The sequence below is a fragment of the Alligator sinensis genome, unplaced genomic scaffold (genome assembly GCF_000455745.1).
Source record: "Alligator sinensis unplaced genomic scaffold, ASM45574v1 scaffold1266_1, whole genome shotgun sequence".
In the NCBI taxonomy this organism is placed as follows: Eukaryota; Metazoa; Chordata; order Crocodylia; family Alligatoridae; genus Alligator; species Alligator sinensis.
Window position 1 is genome coordinate 369655 of NW_005842929.1, and position 25054 is coordinate 394708.

General features: G+C 41.2%; 1 protein-coding gene across 1 annotated transcript in view; it reads left to right on the top strand.

Moving 5' to 3' along the window:
- Positions 1-23475, top strand: part of MPHOSPH8 (M-phase phosphoprotein 8) — a 30353-nt gene extending 6878 nt beyond the window's left edge. The window contains exons 4-14 of the mRNA XM_014525989.2: positions 1224-1323; positions 3873-4124; positions 7965-8090; positions 8174-8262; positions 11019-11159; positions 11793-11879; positions 14941-15095; positions 18639-18793; positions 19078-19205; positions 20124-20207; positions 21144-23475. Coding sequence (XP_014381475.1) covers positions 1224-1323; positions 3873-4124; positions 7965-8090; positions 8174-8262; positions 11019-11159; positions 11793-11879; positions 14941-15095; positions 18639-18793; positions 19078-19205; positions 20124-20207; positions 21144-21185 — 1359 coding nt within the window. The 3' untranslated portion in view covers positions 21186-23475. The remainder of the gene's footprint in view (positions 1-1223; positions 1324-3872; positions 4125-7964; positions 8091-8173; positions 8263-11018; positions 11160-11792; positions 11880-14940; positions 15096-18638; positions 18794-19077; positions 19206-20123; positions 20208-21143) is intronic.
- The last annotated feature ends 1579 nt before the right edge of the window (positions 23476-25054 follow it).

A 25054-nucleotide genomic window follows, 5' to 3' on the forward strand; every position in this document is an offset into this window, starting at 1 on the left:
AACCCCATTCGTCCCCCCTCTTGCACTGCTGCCTCTGCCTCCTCCACCAATTTTCCTTTTATCAGTGCTGATCTGATATGGATCGATATATCAGTACACCTTTATTTAATAACACTCCAAATGTAAGCCTTGTTTAACACTTTCAGGAAATAATTTTTAATTTAAGGTGTATTCAGCCAAAAATGAGGTTGGCAGACAGAACTTGTTTACATTAATTTCTAAATAAAAAATCTTTTCTGACCAGTTACTGTTCCTTCGCGCGCCCCCCCCCCCTCTTCCCAAGCAAGTGTTGCAAATGTAAACCAGGAAGCATAATTGAACCTCAGACAATAAATGTTATCTAATCTAAGTTAGTATATAAAGTTTTCAGCAGTAGTTAAAGAGAAGACTTGTCAGCAGTCGTGGCTTAATTTATTGAAGCCAAAGTTAGAAATCAGTAAAAATAAATAAATTAAATAAATAAATAAAAATTGCTAGTATCAAGCAAAAATTTTAAAAGCAATGTGGTGTTCTCCAAGTTGAAGGTTAAAGTTTTTGGATAGTGAATTATAGTCGCTTACCAAAAAAAATGTTTGGTATAAGTTTTCATTGCATACTAGCATGCATTCAGCATAACCATTTTATTTTAATTTTTGTTACCCTTTACGTAGGTAGAAGTGAGGAAAGTTTTGTCCTTGCTTGTCATGATTGGTCTAAATTGTATCATAAGCTTTTTGTGGCAGGGGCTGTTTCTTATTATAAAGAACCTATCCAACTTAGGGCATTGTGAAAATAGAAGGCCAGGGCCTCATTTTTAAATTTAAAAATGCTTTCTAGCCTCCTTTATTGTGAAGTCGTAGCATTACAATTCATTGTGCTGTCATCGTTTCCCAATTTTGTTCTGTGCAACTTTGAGTAATACTAATACTGGTGTCTTACTGTGTGAACAGGCATTCATTATAAATTGGACTGTAGGTACTACGGACATCTCATATAACTGTGGTCCTCTCAGTTGGTGATAACTTACTGTCGGTTTGGTCTTGGTTTTGAATCTGTAAATGGGACTGAATGACTGTATCTCATTACTGATCTCTTGGTCTGTGCACTCTGTCTTCTACCTCAGACTGTTTTTTCTTAGTGATTGCTGTAGCAGAAGAAATGCGGAACACTATACTTGGATGTGGACTGGTGAAAATGCCTTTCATTTTTTACCTATAGTACTTATCTTTTGTCTTCAATACCAGGAAAAGGAAGCAAAGAAAAGTGAAACAAAAGAGAAACCCCAGAAAAGATATGATTCTGAAAAGGAAGAAAAAGGCAGAAAAGAACACAAGGGACTGAAAAGTAAGTGAAAAACACTGGATCATAACAGAGGAAGTAAAAAAAACCAAACCAAAACAAAAACTTTAGATCTTTCTTTTCATTTAACTAGGGCAGAATATAGTTCCATTATATTATAATGCACATCAGAAATTTAGTTGGTGCTAAATTTGCCTTATAGTTCATTCTGGTAGCCCTTCAAAAAGGAAAAGATAATTCACAAATTTTATTTAGCAGTCTTGATCCTTTATAATTTCAGAATCCTTCTATTTTATAATGTGAGTCTTAGAACACCAAATAATTCTCTTCTCCACTATGACTTGCCTGTGCAGATTCTTGTCCCCTCCCCCATGATGGTATCACTGTGCTCTCATCTCATTGTTACAGCAGCAAACTTTGTGCTCATATCCATTTTTAACACTTAATATTTCAGGAGCTGTTGTAATGATACAGTGAATATATGCTTTGAATGTTAAGAGAATATTCACTTGCTTCTGAAATATTTTTGGTCCATTTCAGTCCTGTCAGCTCTCAAGAGGCTGAACTGTCTCCACAGTTGTAGCCAAGATTGGCTGTTGCAGCCCTGAGAATAAATTAATTGAAGGCTAATAAGCTGCATTTCACAAAGACAGAAAGGCCTGGAAGTAATTTTTTTGCTTGGTATAGTGATAGATTTTCTTTTTAAGCAGTATTACAGGGCAACAATGTTATTGCCTCTGTTTAGCTTAGTCAATTGTAAAACAGATGTATACATTTTACTAATGTTTTTATAACTAAGGGAGCCTGCCATAACTTCTACTTCCAACAGGGTCCAGGAGATCCTTTCTTCAAAAGGATTAGCATATTTACTCAAATCCAAGACCAACCCTCTCCTCCTCTGTGCCCCCCCCCCCCCCAACATGGAAGCCCCTCATCTTCGATTTGAGTGCAAAGTGGGGTGGCAGGCAACTGCTGCAGCTCTGGCTGTGGCCTCAGCCCTGACCTGGGGTCAGAGCTGCTAATTAGATTCTATATTTGGAAAATTATAACCAATCTATAAATTTCCCATGTATAGAATTGAATTGTTTATGGGGATGGGTTGTCTTAAATTCAGTCGTCTTGGATTTGGGGGAATATGGTATGGTTCTGTTCAGATCTTGAAGTTAGGAACATTAGGAATCTTTGTGTTCATTTCCAACCCAGATTAAACACATTGTAAAATATTCATGTCTGCATTCATAAATGAGCAATTTATGAAGCGAATGTTGGGATACATTGAATATAGAGCACTCATTTTCAAACTGCCTTTTTATGTCACTTCTGCTGCTGCAGAACCCCTACCTCCCCAATCCTGAAGACTGATGCGGAGCCAGGCAACCTGCTCTCACACTGCCTCTCAGACTGCTCTGCCATTATCCCCAATCTCTTTGTGGAACCCCTTGCAACTTATTATGGAACGCCAGGGTCCCAACAGTTTGAAAGGCACTGCCCTAGAGTATATGTTGATGCTTACTTCACCTTTGTCACTGTTTACAACAGGAACAGCAAATCATTGAAGTTATTCAGTCGTTAACTTTCTTTGTGTGATTGTGCATGTTTATTTCACTCTAGATGTGTGCAATATACCAGACAAAAGCTTCCTGCTGTAGTGTGTGTTATAGCAGTTTGCGTCCCATGTGTCATTCTGCTGCATTCGAGGCTGTAAAGGCCTAAGCTGCACCAGCCCCTTCCGTTCCTTCTGACCACCCTTGGCTGAGTTGTGGAGCTCTAATGTGCTCTTAATTTTTTTTTTTCTGATGAGCAACTTTGTTTTAACTATTCTGTCATAAGAGAGAATGTATTGCTTTAAAAAAAATCCTGAAGGAATCTTTGTTGCTCAGGGCTTGAGGCACTTGGCACTGCCTCTAGAATACAGAAGTGCCTGTGCTTCGAGTATTGTATTTTCCTGCGGTTTCTTGTACACTTAGTTCTATACCCTTTCTTACTGCTTATTGTGTCTCAGTGCTCACTTCCAAGAAACCTCCAAGTACTGTGTCCAACATGAGATTGGTATCCATGTCAGCAATGCCTTTGGTACTGAGGCATCTTGCTTCTGCCTCACCCGTGCTAATGGGTTATACTTTATCCTTTCATTTGACTTTCAGCACAGATACTGCAATTAGAGCAGTCGCTAGGCAGGGGCCTAGGGGCTACAATTTAACCCCTCATGGCTGATAGTTAGCCCTGTTCTAATGGTTAATTTTGCCAACAGTGGATTTATTCAGCCTTTGGTCCGCTATATTCCCCCAGATTGTTTTCTACAATACTGCAGCCTAACCAGTTATTCCCTGCTTTTTATTTTATATTTACATCAGAATGCAACAAGGGCTTAGACTTGTATATGTTAATTGGACATGAACAGTTTTCACTAAATCTGGTTTTTGTGTTTGCATGTGTGACCTTATATCATATCTGGCTCCAGGGCTTCTTTCTTGATAACCTATAAATTCAGTGTAAATTTATCTATGCTCAGCCAGTCACCAGGACCATCTCACACGACAGTTTTTCCAGCAGCTCATATATGTAATTTTCATAATGTTTCAACTACATTTTAGGTTTAAAGGACATCAAAAGTGCATTTGATTTATTTAATGTGACTTCAGAAGAAAAAAATGAGTATTCTGAGAATAACCGCAAAAGAGAAGAGTCTACTCTGGACTATAAGTTCATGGACGAGTTCAAATCAAAAGAAAATAGACTATACAAGGAAAGGAGGAGCATAAGAGATGAAACGGATACCTGGACTTATATCGCTTCAGAAGGTGATCGGGAAGTACTGGATGTATGTCAAATGGAAGAGAACTCTGGTAAGTGTTGAAAACCAATCTAATTATAATTGGTAGGGGTGCACCAATAAAGGTTTTCTTGGTTGATACCGATAGCTGATTTATTAATGGGCCATATTGGCTGATACCGATCTGATAACCGATTTACAGGAATGCAGCTGGGCAGTTTGGAGAGCAGCACCCTACAGGTAAGTCTTGAGGGGACGGGATGTGTTGTGGGGGCAGCAGATTGAGGCCTCCATGGTGAGGGAGGGGGTGGGTCTGGGGTTGAGGGCGCTGCCCAGCCAGGGTGGTAAAAGGGACCTGGGGCAGAGTGAGATGGAACCGCAGGTGGCTCGTTTAGGGGATCAGCATCCCGGTGCTTAAAAATGACAATGGGGGCGTTTGAACTAAAGCTCGTCAAATGAGCTTTAGTTCAAGTGCTGCTGCCACCATTTTTAAGCGCAGGGACGCTTTTAACCAAAGCCAAGCAGGGTGAGGGCAGATGTGGACTACCCTCTCGGGGCTCTCTGCTCTGCTGCCTTTGCCCTGGAGGCTCCACATTGGCTGTGTGTCCCCTGCCTGCCTGGCAACAGTGGGGGTAGTGAATTGTGCCTTCTGGTGCTGGGTGAGCAGGGGGACATGTGGGTGATGCTGGGCCCCTGGGGCAAAGGCAGCTTAGTGGAGAGCCCCAAGCCCACAGTGGGCAGCTTGGATCTGCTCTGCACACGCATCTGGAGGGGCACATGGCCCCCCATGCCTCACCTGGGGGGGTGCATACAGCAGTGGAGAGCTGCCCCCAACCTGTGTCCCCCAGATGAACCGCCTGCAGCTCCGCTTTGCTCCGTGCCCTGGCCCTGGGGTCCTGTTCACTGGCTGGGCAGTGCCCCTTGCCTCACTCCCTCCCTCACAGTGGGGGCTTTGATTTGCCCCCTTCCCTTCCACAGACTTACCTGCAGGGTGCTGCTCTCCATGCTGCCCAGATACGTGCATATGTGCTGCTGTGCGCATGCATGTGGCATCTGGGGGCCCCAGCCAGAAGGAATATTATATTTATCGGTGACATTATCAGCTACACTGGCCAAAAAAAGCCACCAGTCCATAATGTTAATTTTCCTTTTATCAGTGTCAGTACGATATGGCACCAATATATTGGTGCACCTCTAATAATAGGGCCCTCAAATGAGTCTTTTTCTTCCCTGTATTTGTCTTGTATTGCTCCTGCTCTTGCCTGGCTGATGGCTAGAATGATGTCCCTCTAAAACTTGTTGTTAATTCTTCAGAAGAGAAAACAGGTCTAGAAAAATGAGGCTTCTGAGTGAGGATTATCTTTCTCTACTTATGCCCAGTATTCAAGTCTTGTCACTTTCTTGATCAAGCTTCTGAATTTCTAGGGTCCTGAACTGCCCGGAATGGGGAGTGAAACATCTTCATCTTAGACCAGTGCTTCTCCTTCAAAGACAAGAGCCTTTCAGGGCTACTGCAACACAGGCACTGCCACCTTGCCGCAGCCAGGTAAAAAGTGCTCCATGTGCTTCATGCACAGACAGACCAGGAAGGGCTACAGCATGTGTGCATGATCCTGCCTGCACTGGTAAGTGTAAATCAGGCAAGAGCAGGCCCTCTCCCTGCTGTCCTTCCCAGTCTGACCCTGCATGTTCCTTCTGGAGCCCTGAAAGGCTCCTGTAGCACCTGGATGGAGAACCACTGAGGTAAATGGGAGCAGCATGGTGATGGTTCCGAGCTGGGGTGCCTCAAATTTTAAAGAAGTTGTGGAGGGGTGCCAGAATCTAAAAAGGTTGAGAACCACTGATCTAGGCTTAGACATACAAACCAACACGGCTACCAAGGACACCCCTGATCTAGGCTTAGACCTACAGCATTTATGTTCTGTTTACTTTCAGTTCTAAGAAATTTGAAGTAGAGTATAATGAATATCTTCAGAGTAACTACTTGGTTATTAACCATCATCACCACCACCATCACTTCCTTCACAAGGGATAAAACCAGAGATGTGGGGCAGAAAATTTTCCAGTGCTTTATTTTTCTATGGGAAATTTTCTGTTTCTAAAAATTCATTGTTTTATAAAATTCATTAGTAACAATGAATGGATGCCAATACAGTATTAGGCAAGCTTGGCAGTTTCAAAATTGTAAATACTACCAGTTTCAATGGCTATCAAGAAACTTGAAGGAGATGAACCAAGCCTTTCAAATATTCCAGAGATATTCAGACAACTGAATGAAAATCTAATGAGCTTTTATCTTCTTCATCTCTATCCAAAAAAGTAGTGGTAGTAAAACAAATGTTTACTAAGAGATCTGAGTTTTGCTCTCATCCAGTTCATCTGGCAGCAAACCTTTTGGATCCTCAACACAGAGGACAACATTTATCAGAAGATGAATTATCTACTGCTCTCAGTACAATTATGGAATTGGCTAAGAATGTCCCTGACATTGATGAAATAGCTGTGGTGACAGACATTGATGAGTACTGCACAAAAAAACCAAAACTTTGGAGCAAAGACATCATTTGGCAGGCAGCAGAAAATTCCTCCTCTCGCATGGTGGGAGGGATACTGTAACACCCGACTGCTGTCCAGGATTGCTTTAAGGATCCTAAGCATTCCACCAACAGCAGCTTCTTGTGAATGGAACTGGAAGGCTTTCAGCTCAATCAAGACAAAAAAGAGGAATAGACTAGCAAATGAATGGAGCACTAAACTTGTTTCTGTTTCTCAAAATCTCTTGCTTCTGGAGAATCAGAAGTACAATTAGTGAAGAAGATGCAGTGTGATGATAAGTTGCCCTTGCCCATAGATTAATTGGTAAAACCATCCTTTAGCAAAAGAGAATGTAGTTCAAGTAGTTCTGAATCAGATTTGCCTCAGTCTGATTCAGAAATGGAACTAATAATCAGTGCAAGTGATTCTACAGATAGTGACAGTGAAACTGGAGGTGCCACAATGACTTTAGTGGAAGAGAGTTAAACTCTGTTGAAGTAGATGAGTGGGCAACCACAGCATATCATGCACAGTTCTTTGGGTGTGCTAAAGTTAGTGTGTCAACAGTTTTCAGTGCCTTTTTTTTTTTCTTAAATTTAAACCAATGTAAGAGAAGTACATGCTATTGTGTACTGTCTTTACAATTTTAAAAGTATTTCAATAAAAATAATTTATTTCCAAATAAAGCTTTGAATGTGTTTGAATATAACATTTTAAGCCACATTAAGTGTGCTGTATTTAATTTTTTTCCTAATCATATATTTTGGTTCAAATACTTGTGGCTATTGGGACATAAAATTAACATGGGGGTTCTTTTTTAGTTTCGTTTACTAAATATAAGTCAAATAAACATGCTAAATCGGATCACGCTCTATTTAGGGCATTGGAATTTTTTTTCCAATTCAAAATTTTCCAGAAAACCCACATCACTGGATAAAACTACCTTTTTCTTTTTAAAATTTATCTGAAGTAGTGGAGTGTTTGCATTAATGGTGAGTTAAAATCAGGAAAATTTGGGACATTTTAGATACCATCTTGAAATCTCATGCCATCCTGTAGTTAAGGGAAGGTAACCTTTTGTGGTTATGTTCTTGGACAAAACATGGTTCCTGCCAAATAATGATTGTATTTGGCAATTGGCTGTTTCCTCTTTTATCCATTCAGATTAATGAACAATTTTGTGTCAGTTTATATGATAACAGATGTTTGGAGTGATGTTGAACTGAATCATTCGCTCCTAATTTTGTTCTGAAAATGCATTGAGACCACACAGTAGTGTGCCACTGGTCAGTACAGAAAGAGTAGTTGATGACTATGATGCAGTCAACTTGTCTTTGTGTGTCTTTTATTCTTTCCTAAAAAATAAAATATATGATAGATGGCAGGCAGCAGGTCTTGAGTTTGGGTATGGACATGCAGCTAGAATGGCTGACACTAGAAGACTTTCAAAAGCATCTTAATGGAGATGATGAGAATCATGCATCAACAGAACCAGTATCAAGTGGTAAGTAATTATTGTGAAGTGGGGAACTTCTTATTTGCTGTTTCAAGGTGACTGTTTCAACTGAACTAATTATCTAATTTTAGCTCTGCTGAGGGATGCTGTTAAAAATGGAGATTATGTTACAGTAAAGATGGCTCTTAATTCGAATGAAGAATATAATCTGGATCAAGAGGTAATATTTCTGTTTCTGTATTTGAAGGGCATTGTACAGATCCAGTATACTGATGAAAAGCTTTTGTAAAATTCCAAGTTAAACAGTTTGGTTTAACCTGGGTAAGAAGATCTGCTTAGAGTTAAATATAAAAATGCTTTTAAACGCTCTAGACTCATAAGTGGGCAGGTAGGTAAAGCAAAAATGGATTTTCAAGTATTTTGATTTTAAAATCAATTGTATGCATACATTTGTTTGAAATAGTTGATGTATCTTTCTTCATTCACCTGTAAATGGAAAGTCAATTAATCTAATGGGTCTTGATTCTGTAACAGTTGTTCATAATGGAAACATTTTAACTTCTGTAGCAAACAGGGCTGAAGTGTTGGTGTAGCTGTGATGGTCCAGGAAATGTATTTCTTGTGATATCTTTTATTGAAATGACTACATGGTTGAGAGAGCCATTGAACAAGCTTTTGAGCAAGTGATGAGGAAGCACATGTGATGCCCGAAAGCCTGTTCAACAACTCGACCAACTATACAGTTGGTCCAATAAAAGTTTGTCATAAATGGGAACATGCAAGGCAAAATCATAGCTGCCTTGTCCCTGTTGGTGTATGTTTGGTTCTATTATTTGTTTTTTTTTACATTATCACTTTTTGGCTAGTAGAAAGCAGTTCAGGTTTACAAAAAAACAAAATTTCTTCTCTAAAGGGTATTTTTGCCACATCTAAAAGCAGCAAGATGACAGGTGGTGGGGCAGACATGGGGAGGAAAGCTGCAGAAGAAGAGAGGAAAGATTTAATATTGCTAATGCCATTTTGAAATATATACACATATACACTTTTAATTTTGAACTTTATTTGGTGGGCACGCAGATGTCAGCAAGTGTTGTGGGTGATCTTAACAGTAGATAATGAGAGAAGCAGTCATGAGTAACCATAAGCCAAACTAAAATTTATGGCAGACAGCAGAAAAATTTCTGGTAGACAGCATATTGATGAGATAAGGGGGGTGGGGGACAGCGTGAAGGAATAGTCCCCTTGCAACGTTTGTTCCTCCCAGTAACAGAAACTAAAAATGAATGACGTAGACCAGTTATCTGCACAAGTTTCTTGATGTTTTCAGTGGGCTGAGTCCAAAAGCAGGTCTATGATTGTGGTAGCCATGAAGCCTGTTAAGCTGAGCGCAGTCTCTTCTCTGTACTTCAAGATTTAGAATAACCAAATAATATCCAACACTTTTTAAACCAGGATTTGTATCTTAAGTGCTAGGTTAGGGAATAGTTATTCCCTCATACCTTGGGCTGATATTTGTCCGTCTCTGTGCTGTTTACTACCACTCTTGTTTCTTCTCATTTCCTTGTTACTTATGTATTTTGTTGACTTTTCTCCCTCTCTCCTCCTTCCCTTTGTAGTTCTGATCTTCTTCACTTTTCCTCTACTCAAAGATACTAAGTGCTACTGGGGTGGGGGACTGTCAACTGGGGCCATGGAAGAACAGAAGAAAAATGTTGGGCTGACTTATCCTGCCAAAACATCTTGCAGCCCTATGCAAACTGCTCCTGTAGGAGGAAGGGAAGATATTTTTCCTGCAAATGTGATGGCAAATTTGCAGTTTCTGTGGTGCGATTAGTATCCTCAAGTTTGGTTCAGTACACGCTATGCCCTGTCTCCCTCCCTTAGAGTGAAGCCTTGGAGATTAGAACATTGATTTAATCTGTAATCGTGAATTTACTAAAGCAAGGTCCATGCTGAACGCTGAGGAATTTGCTGGTATGATATAAAGGCCAAGTGCTTCTAGATGCAGTTTATACCAGCAAATCTGTTCTGTTGATGGTACAGTGAGTGTGTCCATATTCTGCCTCAAGGAAAGTAAGCTATGCCAATAAAAGTTCAGTTTTGCTGATATAAATTGTCTGCCCTAGGTTTCTTGCTGGTTCACTGTGATCATTTGCCTGACAAATATAGAAGTAGTTAGCTGAAGTCAGGCAAAAGATAAGGCAGAGTGGCACCTTTTGTGAGCTCCTAGTTTTTCACTTGCTTTATTTTTTTGTAGTAAAAAAGAACAGTTCTTTTGTTGCGAGGAACTCGGAAAGACCACAACAGGTCAGAATGTTTTTAACACTATGAATTTCTACTTGAAATACCTTGTGAATCAAGTATTCACACCTAACAGTGCTAAGCTAATGTTGTGTGGCATGCTGTGGAACCCTTAAAAAGGACCTCAAGACATCCCAAACTGCCTTGGGACCCTGGTTGAGAATCACTGCCTTAGACCAGCTGATTCAGAGAGGCATGAGATTTCATAGACAACATCCTGCATTGTCAGTTGCTGATGAAGTAGATTGTTGCCTATGAAAGCTCTTGCGTCTGAACCAGCTAGTTCCTAAGGTGTTGCCCTGCCCTATCTTCTGACTGACTGGTATAGCTACATTGACAGTAAGATGTAATATAGATGGCCTACAAGCCTGTTGGCACTACTCTTTTGGAGGTTATCTTGCTTAGAGTACAGCTGTCCCCAAATCCATTTACACCTGTTTCCCTTTTTATGTAAAGATCATGATTGCATATCTGAATTGTACTGTTCAAGATTGTAGCAAGTGTCAGGGACAGTATAGTCTTGCCTGCCCTTGGATAATACAAGCTTGTAAATGGGTCTAGGAGCAACCATGTTGTAAGGTAGCCTAGTTAGTTATATCTGTAGTGTTAGATTTCTTTTTTTTTAATCATATGGAAGAGAATGGTTATAACTAAGGAGTATGTAACTTGTTGCAGGATTCAAGTGGAATGACTTTAGTGATGCTGGCTGCTGCAGGAGGGCATGATGACCTCCTCCGGCTCCTTATTAGGAAAGGAGCCAAAGTTAACAGCAGACAGAAAAATGGAACAACTGCATTGATACATGCTGCTGAAAAGGTTGGTTTCCTTTAATGACTTGTATATTCATCTGGCCATTTTACTTTAGATTTCATATTGCTAAATACAGCAGTCGGGGTCATAAAAAGATCTGAAGTATTCCCTTCCAAATTTGCATCTGTGCCAGCCACACAGTTTGGTTGATGCTTATCTTTTGTCAACTGCATAAGTGGTATCAGTTGAAGACAATCTGCAATTTAGATGGCTTTATAGTGTATGAAAAATAAATGTTAAACCGATACAAAGACTTATTGTCAAAACTAGCACTGACCCTTTTGACAGAAGCTCACACAAACTTATTTTGTTTGAGAAGTAAACAGGCTCATTTGCTTTGTTCCGTATTAAAAACCTCAAATTTGTACTACTTTAACTTCTGTTATGTATTAGTCTTTCATTTGAAGTTAAGATAACATTCTATGCATAAAAGTCCAGAACTGATTTTTTGGAGATTCAGGCGTGTGGGGAGTAGGGTTCAGGGTATTCATCTTCAAGGTCTTAACTATTTTTTGTGATGCTTTATGTTGGTATCTTTTGGCCTTGCACCATAAAATATCAAGAGAGCACATACCTTGTTTTATATTTTATTTAATTTGAGAATATCTTAAATTTAACTGTCCTTTGTGTTTTTCTAAGAACTTCTTAACTACAGTGGCCATTCTTTTGGAGGCTGGGGCTTATGTGAACATCCAGCAGAGCAATGGAGAAACTGCTTTAATGAAGGTAAATACAGTTTTGTCTTAACACAGTTTGGTATCTAGCATCTAGTGTACACTAAAAACATAGGAACATGTAGCTATTTCTGTGGCCAGGGCATGTTTCCAGGGGTGGCTTTTTCAGAAACCATTTTTTAAGTATTAAATGTTGAGTAAAGATCTACTCTGTGTGCAGGCCTCAGACCACTGTTATTTAGTGCAGTTAACTTCCCTCAAGTGCAGTTATAACTTCCTGAGGGTTGTAGTAGGTTTTGGCTGCAGCCAAAGCTGGGGATTATGGCTAGGGTGTGCCAGTGCTCCTGTCACTGGCAGGAGCTTTAGAGCTGAAGGTTCTTGGTTAGTAGATTTTGCCCCTCTGCTCAGGGTCAGATCTATTTGCTTTATTTGGGGTCGGGAAGGAATTTTACGCCATGGTTAAATTGTTGCAGACAAGTTGGAGTTTTGCTTTACTTTGTAGCATGGGACGTGTCCCTCTACCTGGGATCCCTTGAGCCTATATTAACAGCCTTTTACAGAAGGAGGGCGCTGGCTGCCGTGGTCTCCCTTTGGAATCCCTGTGGAACCCTGAAAGAACCACTGCCATTCAATGCTGATCTTTCAGTTGGTTCTTAATTCACTGACCATGCCCTTTTTAATCAGAAGATGTAGTGCTTAAACACCATACAGAAGTCTCTTAGATTTGTACTTACTTTTTAGCAATCAAAAATGAAATCAGTCCTGCTTTTTTTACTTTTGTTATTTTAGCCCGATTATTCTCTAGTACCCCAAAGTGTGATACCTTATTTACTCAGTTCCAGGATGAGGGTTTTTTCCCTATTCGTCATGGGGAAAACAAAACCTTGTCTTTAGAATCAATTACAGTATGTTCCAGCTGGAAGCTATGGGGGTAGTTGTGCAGGGAGCCCGGAGGAAGGGGGGGAAGGCCAGGGGGCAGGCTTCCGTTCTCTATGCCACTTGTCTGTCCCCCATCTCTGCATCTTCCCCGTGGTTTTTTTTTAATCTGCTGCAGCAGTGAGGGGAAAAATGTAAGACAACCTTCCAATAATTAGATTCTGGACATAGAAAAATTATTTTAAAATCATAATATTTCCATATCTAGAATGTAATTAGTAGGAGGTTATCTTAAATTCAAAGTAGTCTTGGATTCAGGTAAACACAAATAGCAGCTGAATCAGTGGCTTCTGCAGCATGAATCTCTGCTGGGGAAGGCTTCAGCCAGAAGTCTGGGAGCCCTACAAGCTTATTGCTGCCCCTGTGCAGCATATGCAAGATTATTTTCTTGCCTTCCCTTAGCCAGAAGCCTGAGCTGTAGAAGCTATTACCATATTTCATCATTTAAAACTTGCACCCTAATTTCCAGCAGACGATTTTTGGAAAACAGGTACAAACTGTGTGGAAAAAATACAGTAGTTTTGTTTTAAAAAAATCTTAATTCTCTCCTGTCAGTGATGGAAAATCAGAAAATGTTTAAAATATAAGAAAATTATTATTAAAGATGGCAAGTCACATTGTGACTTTTAAATGGTGGATCCAGTGTAGTCTTTTTAAGTAGGCTCGTGGTTTTGCTGCTTTCTTTTTTTTTCTTATCCTTCTGTGCACCATACTCAGTCTGAGCAGCAGGTATCTGTTTTTATTGGTGTTATCTTCAGTGTTCATAACCTGAATTTCCTTTAACAAACGAACAAACCCAAAGCTTGATTTTTTTTATTTATTTATTTTTTTTTCCTGTTTAGTCCATCTGAGTGAGGGAAGCACTTCTGTGAGAGCATTAAGTACTAGTTAAAGAATTACTAGCATTTTAGTAACTCGTGCTGTAGTGTTTCCCATCCCTGCCACTGGCCTGATGAGGTTCCCTCCCACCTAGGAATATGAGAATTCTTTTGGCTTTTACTACAGTTGCTTCCTTTGCAGATGCATTTGAGTTATTGCACTGCTGCTTAAGCCCTCTTTCTGCCTGTGCTGCCAATCAGATAGTGCTCTCCCTGAAGGTTTCTCTAGTTTAAATAGGATTTTAAGTCTTTTTGTCCCTCTTCCTTGGGTGTTAAAGCAGTTCTTATAAGAGGAAGTTATGTTCTGGATTGGCATAAGGCCAACAGTTTCTTTAATTCCTTAATACTCAAGTCTTCCCAGACCTTAACTGCTCCCGAAACCCTGACTTTGAGCTTCGAACCACAAATAACCTTGTTCTTCAGGCATAATGCAAAACTGTGCGCTTTCTCTAATAGATTGTATATGATGGTTTACTCCAGTTATTTAGTTAATTGGCAGGCAAACTCTTGCCTTTTGTCAAGCTACAGGCACGTGTTCTCCCTGGTTCATGTATTAAGTGGGACCTAGGCACCTGTGTGTGTATAAATAGCATTCTCTTACAGATGTTCTTTGCTGAAGAGCATGGAGGGAAACTCAAATGAAAAGTCAGTTCTAAAAGAAATGCCTCATTAATTTCTGAGAGGAACTTTGAGTTTGCAGTGCCTTGCTGTTCTTCCCTAGGATTCTTCTCGTTGTCCAGAAAATAACGTGCACTCAGGTAACATAGTGACTTCCTGATAGGAACAAATACCTGCCTGGGACAAAGGTGGAAACCTTATCACTTGTTTACTGTTTACTAGAAGTCCTACTTTAAATCCAAAGCAAAACATCAGTTTATTAACCCTGTGCACAGCAGATGCTTAGAAATGATACCACAATTTCTTTTTTCAGTAGGTTCAAGTGTCTAATAACAAGGCTATAAGAAAAAGGAGAGGTCCCATTATGCAGTAGAACACAGTTCACTTTAGAAGGGTGCCCTGATTGGGTCTGTTAACCTCCTAATGGAAATGAAGTGCTCTTCTTTGGAGTTAGTTGTCAGGTTTTTTGAGTTACAAGATTTCTGAAATTCAAGGCTTCATTGGCTTTTAAAATGTAAATATTTGTTGCAGGCAAATGCATAAATGCAGGCAGAGTTTTGAATCGCATAGCTTCATCCTGAATTGCAATTATATAATTAAGGTTTTAGTAATGTTTGACAGTCCTCATGTTGGTGTGTTGTGGTTGCTTTCATAAGTGCGTTTTTTTTCCTTTGTGTATAGGCTTGCAAGAGAGGAAACTCTGACATTGTACGACTAATGATTGAAAGTGGAGCAGACTGCAACATTTTATCAAAGCATCAGAACAGTGCACTTCATTTTGCTAAACAGTGCAATAATGTACTAGTGTATGACCAGCTCAAGAGTCACTTAGAAACGTAAGTTGTCTTTTTGACATTTGTGTATGTTGTTCTGTAGTGTTGAAAGCATTGTGTGTGTGTCATGATTGTGACTGAAGTACCATATTTTCTTGCATTCATACACATCTTTCCCCCAAAATTCAGATGCTGGAAATCTGGGTGTACATTATAAGCCAGGAAATACAGTAATAGCCATTTTGGCCTCTGCTGGTGAAGAGGGGAGCTGGGAACAGAAGCAAAGCTGCATGTGTTGCACAAAGGGCAGTGCTTTACATAGATTCATAGATTGTAAAGGCTGAAAGGGATGTCGCAAGATCATCAGGTCCAGCCCCCCTGCACTAGGCAGGAAAGACAACTGGGGTCAGGTGACCCCAGCAAGGTGACCATCCAGTCTCCTCTTGAAGATTTCCAGGGTAGGTGATTGCACCACCTTTGGAGGGAGATTATTCCACAGTCTGGACACCATAACTGTGAAGAAGTTTTTCCTAGTGTTAAGCCTGAAACAGTCTTCCAGGAGTTTGTGGCCATTACTCCTGGTTTTCCCCAAGGGTGCTCTGGTGAACAGTTGTTCACCAACCCCTTGATGTACTCCCCTGATGTAGTGGTAAGCTGCTACCAGGTCCTCTCTCAGCCTTCTCTTTTTTAGGTTAAAGAGTCCCAGGTCCCTCGGCCTTTCCGTGTATGGCTTACTGTGCAAGTCTCTGATCATGTGTGGCTCTTCTCTGGACTCTCTCAAGCTTTCCCACATCTTTGTTGAAGTGCAGCGCCCAGAACTGGACGCAGTACTCCAGCTGCGGTCTCACCAATGCCGAGTAAAGTGCAAGAATCACTTTCTTGGTTTTGCTTGAGATACATCAGTTGATGCATGCCTAGTGTTCCTCATTCTCAGTTTTTATTTTTAAAAAATTAATAAATGCAGGAATTTTGGGAGGGTTTATCTTTGAAACATAAAAAATGGGGTGAAATCAGCATAAAAGGAAGAGAAGGAAAAAGACTGGTTTAAATCGGGGACGGGGGGGCGGGAGTCGATGCTGAGGGAGGGAGGGAGTAAGGCTGGGACTAGGGAAGGGGCAGGGGGAGGGGTGCGGTGCAACCCATCGGCTGCTTCTGGGGCTACAGCAGGGAGCAAAGTGGGGGGAGCTGTCAGTGGGCACAGGGCGAGGGGGTTGCGGCTCTTGCTGCTATGGGTGCCTTGGGTAATGGGCACAGTGACACTTAGTTTACTGGCACCACCCATTTTTCAGTTCAAATCCCTATTAACTGGCACAAGTGGGGAATGGGCGATTCCCTGCTCATGCCAGTTAACAGGGATTTGAACTGAAAAACAGTTGTAAATCAGTAAAAATCGAATTACTTAAGGAAAAAAAAATCAGGGGATTTCTCAGTGAAAATTGGTAAAAACTGAGAATGCGGAACACTATGCATGCCAGAGTATTGATTGCCCTTCTGGCTAAAGCATTGCACTGATGGCTCATGTTCATACTATAGTATATTATTACCCCTAGGTCCCTTTCAGTCGTGATGCTAGTCAGTATAGCGCCACTTTGGCACAGGCTCATGCTGCAGAAGCCACTAATCAAGTATATGTTGCTACTTACCTGTGTTATCTGTATTATCAAGGAAAGACTTTTTCTTCATCCCCCCCTCCCCCTTCCCCCTTTTGAAAACAAGGTACACATCTTATTCTGGGACTTGTATGCAAGAACCATGGTAACTAAGAAGAAAATGAGGTGCCAAAAAGACAATCTTCCCAGGGGCAGCAAACTGATGGCTAAACGAGATCAAAGTCAGGTGGGCTCGAGGTACAAGCCCGCTGTCAGTGACCCACTGCTCAGATGTGCAGGAGGAAAAGTCAGCAGACAAGTGGTGTGGGCTAGTGTGCCTTTTTTGGCTTATGAAAATGTGCCTCAAGTGTTCCAGGGGCATTAAAGTACCCACAATGTGCTAAACTCTCTTCAAACACATTAAGGGTAGTACTTGCCTACAAAAGCTCTCTGTGTAAGAAGAGCCTCCTCCTACAAAGGGTAAAAGAGTATTAAAATGTACCCGGGGGGATGGGGGTGTGCACATGCAAGCTTGAGTAGCAGAGGACTACCTTTCTGCCAGTTTTCATTAAGGCCAAAGACAGTGCGAGAAAAAACACCCAAACAAGTACTTTAGTGGAAGAGGCGTTGCTTCAGTTTGCCCAACATCTGTATAGATCAGCGGGGCTTTTTGGTGCTTTTATCTAATAGGTGATTTAATCAGCTATTAGATAAAAGCACCAAAAAGCCCCGCTGAAGCACGCAATCTATACAGACATTGGGCAAGGTAGACAGACTAATGTGATGCCTCTTCTGGGCATGCGCTGTACTTAGCACAGGGATACACCAAGCTGAATGTAAGGTGCTGGCTTTGTTTGTTCTTTTCCATGTCTGTAAACTGCTTAAGTGGCTAATACCCAATACCGACCACGTAGAGTAGTAGAAGCAATTAAATGTTAGACCAATATCATCAAACAAACTGGTCCCTTCCAAATGCTCAAAACCCTTTATATCCAGAGCTGTTTTTCTTCTAGACTCACAATCAAACTAGGTTAAATGCTGGAGATTAACTTCAGTTACCACAGAGGGGAGAAGGTGGTCACTGAGTAGGACTTCAGACAAACCTATAAGGCTGAAAAGCAGGAGCTCATGGATTCTTACTCAAATTCTAATGTTGGCTAAGCCATTTAATACTCACTTGTCACAAAAAAAAATGGCTGTTTAGCATCCTACTTGTAAAAGTCTAAAATTCCAATTACTGATGGATACTGTCTTTCCCTTTGAAGGCTTAGTTTCTGGCTGCTGGCAGAAAGCAACTAGAGTCCCTCACATCCATTGCACATTCTATCTTTCAGTTCTGGGCTGTTTGGGGAGTTCCCTGTGCAGCCTAGAGCTGACTGGGACCTGTCCCAGAACAAGACAGTTCCTGGCCAGCCCCGGGTTGTGTGGGGAAGCAGAGAGCTCCCGAACCCCATCACTGCTCGGCTCCCAGCTCCTGTGGGGAGCTGGAAGCTGAGAAGTGCTGGGATGGGGGTGGGGACAGAGAGCCACCCCATCCAGGTGCTGCTTGTCTTCCAGCAGTGGGGGGAGCTGGGAGTTGGATAGTGCCAGGACCAGGAGAGTTCCCCGTCCCCTGTGACCCCCCTAGTGTAGGGACTGACTGGGAGTAAATTTGCTGACAGCCAGCATCTACGCATGTATTACTGCTCAGTATCTACCATGTATTTAGTTTAGTATCTGTATTTATAGATAGTAACTAACTGCCTGATAGACTAATTTACTGCACAGTAAATGTGCATATGTGTAGATGGTGATGCTTTACTGCACAGTAGATTAGCCTACTGCACAGTAAAGTAAAGCATCTTGTGTAGACACCTCTTTATGCTTAAAGGTTGACATATGTTGTATTTAGAAGCCTTTTGTGCTTTATTTCCTATGGCCACTGTGTGTAGCACTCTTTGCTTGGTGATAGTATTCCTGTTTAGGAGGAAATACAGTCCTAGCCCAATTACTATAAACATCACTTGTTTTCTTGCAGACTCTCAAGAGTGGCAGAGGATACAATCAGAGATTACTTTGAAGCACGGCTTGCCTTGCTGGAGCCTGTCTTTCCTATTGCATGTCATCGTCTCTGTGAAGGACCAGACTTTTCTACAGATTTCACTTATAAACCACCACAAAATGTGCCAGAAGGTGAATTTTATAACCTGCTTCTGCTCTATAGTGATGCAGTGTCAGTATTTTACCAACACCCCCCCAATAAATTAAAATAATGAACATATAATTCAACATAAAATGTAGAAGCACGTAATTTCAGTGTTTTTTAAAAAAAGCAGATGCATCACAGTTGAATGAGGTTCTGTCTTGGGGATGGTGTTTCTAGGCATTAGACCATCTTTGCAGATGTCAGGTGTGCAACTGTTTGTAAATAGTAGATCTCTTCATTTCTGTTTCATATGATTGTCTTCCCCTTTTAGGATCTGGAATTCTTCTGTTTGTTTTCCATTCAAACTTCTTTGGGAAAGAGGTCATCGCTCGACTCTGTGGACCATGCAGTGTACAAGCTGTAATTTTAAATGATAAATTCCAGCTTCCTGTATTTTTGGTAAAACTTATTCATTTTAGTCAGATGTAAAGTGATGATTTGGAAAAAACAAAATTTCCCAAGTTTGATCTTTGTAAATTCAAGAGATTTGATTTGTACTTACAGGTCTGGCATTTGTATGTCCTAAGCTTTTTCACATAGTAACCAACATTTTGTTTTGCATAAGGAGGCCTGAACAATTTAGATATTTTGCAGTAGAAACGGCTGTTAAAATATTCCTATCAAAGGCCATTATTGAATGGCCATCACCTGAGTGTGCCTTCATTTAGTGAAGTCTGGCACATCAGAAGGGATGCTTTATTGATGACCTGAGTGGGGGATGGTAAACTCTGAATTTGAGAGCTTCGTTGATAACTCAAGCGCTTGAGACCCTCTCCTACAAATCAGCAAACTCAAATTTAAATTTAAGTACCTAGCATATTTAAGTAGACTAGGGGGTGGCCAGCCTGTGGCATGGATGCAGGTGGCACATGGCATCTGGGGGAAGCGACAGGCATCACAGTGGCAGATACAGCAGAGAGCAGAAAGCAGAGCGGCAGCTTGGTCAGGGAGCACAGGGCAGAGAACAGAAAGCTGAGCAGCAGATTGGGTAGGGAGAGGGATTGGAGTGGTACTTGGGGAGAGTGCAGGGCTAAAGTAAAGCATCCTGACATTTGTAATAATTAAATCTGTATTTCTAGATTACCTTTAATTACATGCTTCAGTATGATCAGCTCGTCAGACTAGCATGCTTTCAACCAAGGGCTTGATTTTGTCTTGGAAAAATCTTTCCAAAAGACCTTTGCAAAAAAGACTTGTAGCTACAAGTGAGAGATTCTTAATTCCAATCTTTCAGTGCTTGTCTTGCAACTTTGGGATAAATGCAGATGCATCTTCCACACACCAGCGCTAACTTTTTCATGTTTTTTTTCCTTTCAGGACAGTCACTTTATTTATTCCTTTGGTCCTGTTACAGGCCTTAATAAGCTTTTTATACGGTTAACAGAAGCTCCAACTGCCAAGGTGAGAGATCTTTGCTGCTTGTATGATACTGATGTACTAAGAGCAGGTGTTGAAATTATTTAGAATCGCCACTCTAATAAACTTTCCTCTAGGAACTGAAGTATTTTGAATCATAGGCCTTGCCTATAAACGTAAAGCTACTTAAAGTAGTTTTCCCCTTCAGTCCAGCTGCCATCCCTTATGCAATAGTCCCAGTCTTGTCCTGTTCACCAAGAGCCTGCACTGAAGTCCTGTCACATAAGTAAGCAGTTTGTTCACTCTCAGTGGAAATATTTTCTATAGTAGTGGGCATAATTCACATCAGAGCAAAGTGATTGTATTATAGCAGGATATTTTCCTCCTCTGTTAGTGAACTGGTAAGGATAACCAGCAGATGTGCTGAGTAATATCAGCTGTCCATTGCATGGAACCACTATCAAAAACCAGCTGTTTTTTCTTACTTTCGCGCAACTGAATTAGCATAAGGAAGAATTTAGAAGCGTTCACTGAAGGCCTGCACCAAAGGCTACGTATCATAAAAGTTCAGGTACCCTGCTCTGTGCTGCCAGGAGACTGCAGCACTCATAAGAGCAATCACAAAAGCAGTGATCAGTTGTTCCTATGCTAGTAACATCTTCCTCCCAGAGATGTTTTTCACCTATGAACCAATTGCTGCCTAATGCATTTAAAAGGAAATCTACTTTTGAAACCAGTTTAGAAATTGTTTAAATATAATCTGTACATGCAGCAAAGTTCTTGGGGAAAATGCTTACTATTACTTTTGCTGAATCATGGTTTTCAAACTGTTCTTGTTAGAAAATGGGGCCAATAAAATCTTGTTTCACCAAATGCTAGATTATAAGCCCCATGCTCTTCATACTGACAAGATTCCTAAACTTCCCCTTTAGATGAAATATATGTGGACACTCATCTGAAGCTTTGTTTCTCTTTTTACAGGTAAAGTTGCTAATAGGAGCCTACAGAGTGCAGTTGCAGTGACCTCATGGAAGTTACAAGGTGGTTGCTATGACTTATTTTTATTTTGTTTGGATGTACTTCTGGTTCCTCCCTCCATTTTGACTGACAAAGCAGTTTGGAACTTTTAGCACCTCCATCATTCAGACCATGTTCCCACCTTAATGTTGTTCGTTGAGCAGTCTCCTGTTGGGAGATGCATGTTGGGTAGCCAGTGAATGTGCTCCACAGGTGGGACAGGGCTGTCAGGTTCATTCTGTGCAGACACGGATGTAAGTATTTGTGCCATTGGCTGTAATTCCATTTTTCTTTGTGGAGTCCAGACTGGATATCTCTGCTTTCCACAATGTGGAATGGTGCATTTAAGAAGTATTTAAGAAAACTAGATAAAATGTGTGTCTTTTTTTTTTCTTTTTTTTTTTTTTTAATAGCAAAGCTCTTTTTCACTTGTAAACTGAAATTTTCTACTTGTTCAAACTAATGTTTCTACAGGAAATGCAGATCTGTTACATTCTTAGAGCAGTGGGCAGAGTTATGCTTTACAGTTACTGCATTAAAGACTTCACTTTTGAATTGCCAAGAGTTGCACTCTTGGTCATGGAATGGGATCTCTCAGGAGCAGGATCTTTGCATCAGGAATAAGAGAGCGGTTATGTTTAAACATTGGTTACTGTAGATCATGGCTAAGTCTTTTGGCAAGTATAAATAAAGAATTTCTGAGTAAGCCTAAGGCATAATGGATGCTTAAGTCACAAGTTGTCTAGTTTAGATCAGATTTTAAAAGCTACTTTTGTACTGGAGGAAGAACTGATGGTTTGACAGAAACTTTAAACTTTCAGGTCTCTCATTTTTTGTGATGTACAAGAAAAATACCTAGCTGGAAAACAAACTAGAAACATTATATCCATGCACAGTATGTAGGTAAAGCCTTCTGTAGACATAAGGATGTAAACAGGGTTTCAAGCATTTCCCAGCCTTTCAGGTGGGATTTCATGTATTGACCTCTAATCTGAACATTCAGTTCCTTAGTGCAAAGAGCTGTTATCTGTTATTGAAATGACCCATTCTGTCAGATGACAGCAGTCTTGTAACGGTTCTGTGCTATTAAATGCAAATGTAAAACTTCTGCATGAAACAGAACAATATTTTTGTTTATAAATTAAAATCAGTTTGAAAGGTAAAAAGAAATCCAGATTGTGCCTTTGCTGTTCTGGTTGCTCTGTGTAACTTACATGCCGCGATGTGCCTATATTGTTACCAAAACTATTGTGGATAAGTGCTTATTGTACTAGAGTGATCACCATTAAAATGGTGCAAATGTATTATGTATCCTTTAAGAACTGATTTTATATAAGCAACAAACAGATTTTTAAGTTGTAGTTTCACAAAAGTTCATTGGTCTTCAGAATACAAAGCAGGAGGTTTTAGATGCCAAATTACAGTAACTGAACATACTTTCAGTCTCTCAAAATGTCTCGTGAAGCAAAATAAAACTAGAACAGCAACACAGCCCCCTTACATACCTGCATTTTTACTTTGGGTTGAAGTACCTGTCTCTTCCTCCTCCTTTTTATTTAAACGCTATTGTGTTGGAAATGTTAAGTTTACCCTAAGATCTGTTAAAGTTTGGGTGTTTTCAATAAGCATGTCAAATACGTCATTTCATAATCTGTCAACCTAATGTTTGAACTGCAAAAGCAAACATCAGTTGAGGATAGAGTACTCTGGAGATCTTGCACAATTGCACTTGTACCCAGTCACTGTTGTTAAACTCATCTTCAGCCTTTTATAAAATAACCTTGAGTTTCAGGCAAAACTTGCCCTGGTTTGTGGCCATGGCAAACAGGAGGAGGATCTGTTCTCAAATCATTGCCCAAGGCCCAGGCTTCAGCATGAGGCTTGGCTGAGCCATCTCTTTCAGATACTTGCACGGTTCCAAAGATTGGCCTGGCACTTGGGTGACTCACTTTGGGTGGAGAAGCCTTTAGGATGTAGGGTTGAGTCGCAGGACCTGTCTGAGGACTGGGAGAAAAGCTCTGTGAGCACAATGTAAAGAGAGACTGCAGTAATAATAAATACGGCCCCATTTGGAAACTGTTATACAGTGCAAGCTGCACGAAAAACACTTCCCCTCTCATTTCTTGCTGCTTCCTAAGCAGTCACGGGTTTGTTGGAAAAGTGTGTTGAGAAATAAAAGTGAATACATGGTGCTTTTGTCAGTGTTGTCCTTCTCTCCCATCTTGAGAATTCGCTGCCCCCTAACATCAGAATCCCAGTTGCATTAAGAGACCAGTAGGCTGGTGGTTTCCAGCTGCCCTAGTTCCTGCTGTGCTTTGTTTTGTCTTCTAGAAGTACAGCCTACTCTGGCTCCTCCTTCAGCATGTTTACCTCCTAATGCTTCTGTGGTTGAAAGGAAGAAGAAAATCGAGGCCGAGCGCTGACAGAAAAAGCCCAGTAAGCAGCTATGTTCAATTTACGTTGCATCTGCCACAGTCATCGTGAAACCTCCAAATCTACATGCTGCCTCAACAAAATATCAGCAGTTGGGCCCTGGCTGCTTTTCTTGCTAGAAATTAGTTTAAATAGGTAGACCCCTTGTTGACTGCCCAGCCCTGGCACAGGCCCAGCTCTCACTTGGTGCTTTGTGCTGTCACTGGGGAACAATGAGTTGCATCTTGCTTCCACATTTTCTTTCATCACAACTGTCAATTAGTTCCAAATTCAGTTAATTATCAATATGAATATGGAAGGGGAGCCTACCCTCTCCCAATAGTCTGCTGTGGTGGCTCTTGGAGTTCCTAAAATGGACTTCTGCTTTTGAGCAAGAATTTCCAGGGATCGGTTGTACTCTAGGGTTGTCGGGGAGGGACACTGCCTTTGCCTTGTCATGCTTTGTGCTCTTGTTTCTCTCCCAGCAGTTGCCAAAGGCTTGAACTTGCTTGGTGCTATTACAAAACTGTGAAAGCTTCCTCTTACCTCTTGATGCATGTTGCTACATTTGCCTGGGGCTGCAAGAAAATGATCCATTCTACAACTTGTTTTGTAAATGATGTACAAGGCTGAGCTTCCCTTTGTAAAAGGCTCTTTTGACACAAGGTTTTATTTCACTGTGCATCTGATAGTTTACATTTAATCCAAGTAGACAGGGTGCATGAGTAGTTTAGCATAGCAGTCATTAAAATTTTGCCTCATCCTACTCTCCCAGTTAGTACACCGCACTAACCAGAAGGGCACATACTTAGCTCTTCCTCTTCATGGAAAGATGGCAGAATCCCTTTGGGGCTGAGAAAATAGAAAGCAAAAGGGATAAACTGGCTGTTTGAATTGCAGAGTTTAATGTTTTCTACTGTCGTATGTTTGGGATCTGAAAACATCTGCTCTTACAGGGGAGCTGTCTGTAGTCGCTTCCATTTCCATACCATCTTTGTACACTACTGCTTGTAGAGCAAAGGGTGAGATGCTACTTAGTCTGGTGTAACAGCCTACCCTTGAAGAAATTGCTGAGTGCTAATTTTCTAAATGGGCTAGCAGTGTGACTGAGACCAATGTTCCCTCTAAGGAGTAGTGGTCCGTGAGCTCGCTGCCTCGGTCTGGCGTGGGACACATCGCTGGGGGCTGGAGCTGAGAGGCTGGGGCTGGAGCCAAGAGGCTGGAGCTGGGGGCTGGGGCTGGAGGCCAGAGCTGGAGCCAGGGGCTGACATGGGCTCCGCCGGCTCTGGGGAAGTGCTCTGCTCCCCCGCATCAGGGCCGGGGAGCAGAGCACTTTCCTGGAGCCGGCAGAGCCCACACCAGCCCCCTGCACCAGCCTCCATCCTTTCCTTGCCTCACCTCGCGGAGGAGCCACTGCTAGCCCCAAGTGAGGCTCTGCTGGCTCCGGGACACTGGGGTATGGC